The following is a 5,071-nucleotide window of genomic DNA, read 5'->3' as shown; positions in this document are numbered from 1 at the left end:
TGATCCCCTTATACCATGCTGTATGTTTGGCTGAAAATTGAGCCATGGGTGTGAGTTCATTCCTAGACTGAAAGGTAGCTAAGGGTCAATAGCCTTGGGTGGGTGGGGTTGAGGGTGGGGGTGGGGTCACCAGTCTCTGAGCAGTAAGTCTGGTCCTTTTATGATTTTGAGTTTTATTCCACATTTACCTTCCAATGTATCCATGTCCTTCTAATGTGATCCCGTTCGGAGCAGTTTGCAGTTGCAGCCAAGCACCTCTAGTTCTTTGGGCTCAGAGTCCTGAGGACTGGTGTTCCTGGGACTCATTTACCCATTGGCCTGATTGTTCCCACGTCTTTTGGGTTTTCAGTACTCCTCTTTCCTCCAGACAGGGGTCGATCCATAGCTGCACATTAGGTGGCTGTTCACAAGCTTTCAACATTCCACTTGCTGCTCACCAAAGTAAGATTTAGAACATTGTTATTACAGACTGTGTCACACAATTGACCTTGGCGTCTCCTGAGACTTAGGGTCCTGTGCTCTCAGATGCTTGAGGTCTGGGTTATATCTAAAAAAGTTTCCATAGTTTGCCCCTGCCACATTGCTCTACCACATTCAGGGCTGTATTTGCAGCAAAGGTAAGTAATCATGTACAGATGTCCTCTGTCAAACCTGTATATGTAGATATACTTGTGTGTGTGCTCCCACTGCCCTTCGTACACATTCATCTACTCATAGGCCAGCTAGTACAGGGCTGTGTGTATAACAGCACTTAGCTCTGTTGTCTGTGACTCTTGGCCTCCTCCTAGGGTCTTCCCTGCCTCTGTCTGTCATTAGTGTCTCTTGAAAAAGATCTTGGTAAGCAAGGAAGTTTAAGCTATAAGCTGTCGGCTAAGTTGAAGCCTTCAGTGGACCCATGTGCATTTCATCCCTTTCACTTTGACTTACTCGGTTATAAAACATAGGCTTAAATGTATCACTTCTTGTTGTGATCTTCAACTTCATAATAATAGTATTTTTCTAAACTTCTAAAGATGGTGTTATTGAGTAGCCAATGATGTATAGAAGAAGTATCATGTCCTCTGCTTTCTTCAAGTAGTTTATGCTACTGTTATGGAGAAAAGCCTTAGAAGAGCAACAGTAGTGGCAGAACGAGTTCAGAGTGATGTTGATTCATAAGGACAGCGTGTGCCAGGAGAAGTCATGACAGCAGATAGCATAGTACATAAAGGCTTCCTAGACTTCACATGGTTATGTGATTGTCCCTCTACACTTGATTTCAAAACAGCAACCAATGGCCTCTGACAATGAATTATCATAGTATTCCTTGACTTAAGCCCTCCAGTGTCCTTCCTGTGCCAAGTAAAAATCAATGCTTTTAATGGTCTACAAGGCCTACTCTATCCTCTTTCCGTTACACTCCGTACACTGCAACTATCCTCCTCCGATTCGGATGCAGACATGGGATTCCTAGCATTTCCTCAGTCTGACAGTATTTCAGGGCCTTCAATCTTAGAACTCTCATCTTCCTAGAATATTGTGCCAGATATCTAGATGTGCCTCATCAAAGTACCTTTAGGACCTTCCTGAAGTTTTGTTTTAGATTGTACTCGCCACCACCTCCCTTGGCACTTCTTTTCCTTTTCACTTATTATTTTTCACCTTAGCATTTTCCCCTGCTTATTTATTTATGTGATTGTCTGGCTCCCCCCGAGGAGAATGTGAGCTCCATAAGGACTGAGTAGTCCATCTCTCTTATGCACTGCTGTGAAGAAAGCCAGGAAAGTTGCACCGAGTACTTTGTGTCCATCATAATCCTGTACCTCCTTCCTCGAGGGGCAACAAGGACTGTCCCATAGGAACTGTACTGGGAAACCTTACCCCATCCACCCTGCAGCCGCCATCTTGCCCTTCAGACTTTTGTTGCTGTTGTTGTTCCTAAAACTTTTCAAAGGCACATGATTTAAGACATTCCAGAAAGCCAGACCACCGTGTAGTGTGCTGTAAATTGAAGGGCACAGAATCCTTTGGGGAAGGGTTAGAGAGATGGAAGCACTGCTGAGATAGTTTATTGTGCCAGCCTGGCTGATAAACGCAGGTGGGATTGACTGAGGGGCGGAGAGATGGATGGCTTGGTGAGCCTTGCCTTTCTTGTCTCTGGCTCTGTGATCATCGGACCAGTGTGCGGCTGCCTTGCTTGTTCTGTGCCTCAATTTAAAGGCTACACTGCCTGTGGGACGCCTAGCCTGTGGACTGTGTTGCTGTAAGTTGAGGTCCCTTTAAGACTTCTCTGGAGCTAGGGACTGGTGGTTGGTGACCTGCCTTGTGATTGGCTGCTGTGCTGACATAGCCTAGCTCTCTCTACAAACAGAGGAAGATCTGGCATCAGACAGAGACTTGAAGGACTGCTAGTTTCTCAACTTTCTCTCACGGATGTGAGTTGCACTAAGCCATTTATAGTGCTTTCTAATTTAACTGTTTATTTCTTGTATATTTATCTGTATATGATTTAACAGTTCATTTCTCGTTATATATCTAATTATCTTCATAAATAAATATATTATATTATCAGGAATTTGGTTTTATCTCTCTAGAGAACCCTGTCTAACACAACTGCTCCAGAGATGTCTCGGCCTGGATGGAAGATATGTTTAGAAACAACTGCTTCACATATTGATACTTCTGTTTCATAAAGGCTCCTGTGATTTTTGTAGTAGCACTTTTTTTACTTATCCTAATCTATGGGAGCAGGTAGAAAGGAAGAGCCTACTTGATAATAGGTTGTTTCTTGTTTGGGGAGAGTTATAAGGTGATGCAGAAGACATATAGCTATAATAACCTGGCTTGATGCCAACATAGACAGTATCGTTTTGCAGGCTCTGGAAAGAAGTGTGATCTGTGAACTGGTGTTTTAGGAATATCAGCTGAAAATTGGTATGGAAAGTACCGTATATACTCATGTATAAGCTGAGTTTTTCAGCACGTTTTTTGTGGTAAAATTAGGTGCCTTGGTTGATATTCGGGTTGGCTTATACTGGAGTATATACGGTATATTGAAAGGGAGAGACTGGGAGACATGAGGATATTGGAACAAGGAGACTGTTACATTTCTGGGGTCTGCAAGGTGTGCTAAAGTAAAAGGTTCCTTCAACTCTTGATCCTATTTCCCAACACATTGCCCACCACCAAGCAGTGTTCCGTCGTGTTGCACATAGGATTACTATGAATGTTGGACCCACTTGAAGACACCTGACAACAACAAACAACATAATGCTGAGAATTCAGCATTGTTTCACTTCTATTTTGTCTTTAAAATGAGTCCCAAGAGAAATCAAATCAAATGGTCGCACTTGTGTTATTCTGCCACTGACTCAGTGACCCTATAGGACAGGTAGAACTGCCTTAGTGAGCTTCCCAGACTGTAACTCTAATGGGAGTAGAAAGCCCCACCTTTCTCTCACAAAGCAGCTGGTGGTTTTCAACTGCTGACCTTGAGACTAGCAGCCCAGCAGGTAATCACCAGGGCTCCATAAATTATCCCAGACTGTATCTATTGATAATCCTTACCCGATTCAGTGAAATAAAAGCTTGAGAAATCATTGCTCATATTTAATGTGTACTTATGTCTCTTTTGTATCACTAGTTGATCGATTATGGAATAGAATAAAGTAATTTTTGTAATTTTAATATGAAATGATAAACATTCTTTAGTAGGTACCTACTAACTTGAGGGTTGTTATGAGTTAGAATCCCTTGACAGCCATGGTTTAGTTTGTTTTTTGGGAAAGACTTGCCTATTTGAACATGAAATTGAAGGAATACATAGTATTAAAATATTTTACCTAATTCTTAGCAGTAAATTTGTCATCTTTCACTTTTTCTCTATCTTCAACTGTAATTTAAAAAGTCATATCTTGTTCACATAAATAATACTAAAACATTTACTGATCTCCACATACTCTGTTTCATTTGAATTAATTCAGTGCCTCAAATGCCTATGCTTAATTTTAGATCACTCCTAAATAGAATGAAAATGTTTATTTTACTTTTAAAAAATGTTCTCTATTTCAGATTTGGTGTGAAGAAGAAGCCAATTTACATTAATGTTATCAGGGATCCTATTGAAAGACTAGTTTCTTACTATTACTTTCTGAGATTTGGAGATGATTATAGACCAGGGTTACGGAGACGAAAACAAGGAGATAAGAAGGTAATGTCTTAGTTTTAAGATAATTGTTTTGAAACACAGTGTACAGTATGTTTTTCTGTTTTTGACTATAAATGTCTTATTGTTAACATTGAGTATTGCTTGCTGATTGTGGCAATTTTGAAAACAATGGTATAAAGAACAGTAACAAAAACAAACCAAAAACCCACTTTAGCAGCTGATATCTTGAAGCACACAAACTTAATAGACATTCTTTTTAGAGCCTCTTAGGCTTAATCATGTAGAAAGTACAGAGTTCTCCATGCAAGCTATTTCCTACTAACATGTTACACTCATAAAGCACATTTGTACAACTGATGAAACATATTGACATGTTATTACTTACTGCTGTTACTTTAGGGTCATTCCGTATGTTGTACAGTTTGGGCAAATGTGTAATGTTGTGTTCATATGATTACAGTGGCATACAGAATTGCTGCACTTCTTTAAAACTGTCCCATGCAAACAACTATCATTTTTGTGTATGTGTGGTCTTGTAAAATTATTTTCTTTTCCAAAGCTGAATATTTGTTTTCACAATTTTCTAATCAGGCCACTGTAATCAATATGATGTATTTGTGTGCTTTGTGATTCTCTTAGTTTTCATGATTACAGTTTACATTGATATGTGATCATCAATTTAGGGACACCATTGTGGCAACTATTTTCAGTCAAGAAGAGAATAATGGCTCAACAAAGTTCGTATTTATTCAGATTTAAATTGTCTTCCATTTCAGTGCATCTACCAGAACATCACCAGTTATTTTTCCAAGAAACTAAACTGATTTGTCACTCTTCTCATGGAAAGCTTTTACTGAACCTCATTGTTCACAGGATTGCCAAAAGCATGGGACATGCCACTGACATACTCTCAGGCTTCCCTCT

The 5,071-nt window shown here is 39.9% G+C and overlaps 1 protein-coding gene across 2 annotated transcripts in view; it reads left to right on the top strand.

Annotated features, from left to right (window-relative positions):
* Window positions 1-5,071, top strand: part of HS2ST1 (heparan sulfate 2-O-sulfotransferase 1) — a 179,301-nt gene that overhangs the window by 154,733 nt on the left and 19,497 nt on the right. For both annotated transcript variants that reach the window (XM_013003878.2, XM_004699276.3), the window contains exon 4: window positions 4,051-4,189. In XM_013003878.2, coding sequence (XP_012859332.1) covers window positions 4,051-4,189 — 139 coding nt within the window. The remainder of the gene's footprint in view (window positions 1-4,050; window positions 4,190-5,071) is intronic.

This window comes from Echinops telfairi, unplaced genomic scaffold, assembly GCF_000313985.2.
Source record: "Echinops telfairi isolate 266 unplaced genomic scaffold, ASM31398v2 ScPeMD7_443;HRSCAF=831, whole genome shotgun sequence".
NCBI lineage: Eukaryota > Metazoa > Chordata > Mammalia > Afrosoricida > Tenrecidae > Echinops > Echinops telfairi.
The sequence above is the reverse complement of the archived record's forward strand: the minus strand, read 5'-3'. Positions and strand labels throughout refer to the sequence as shown.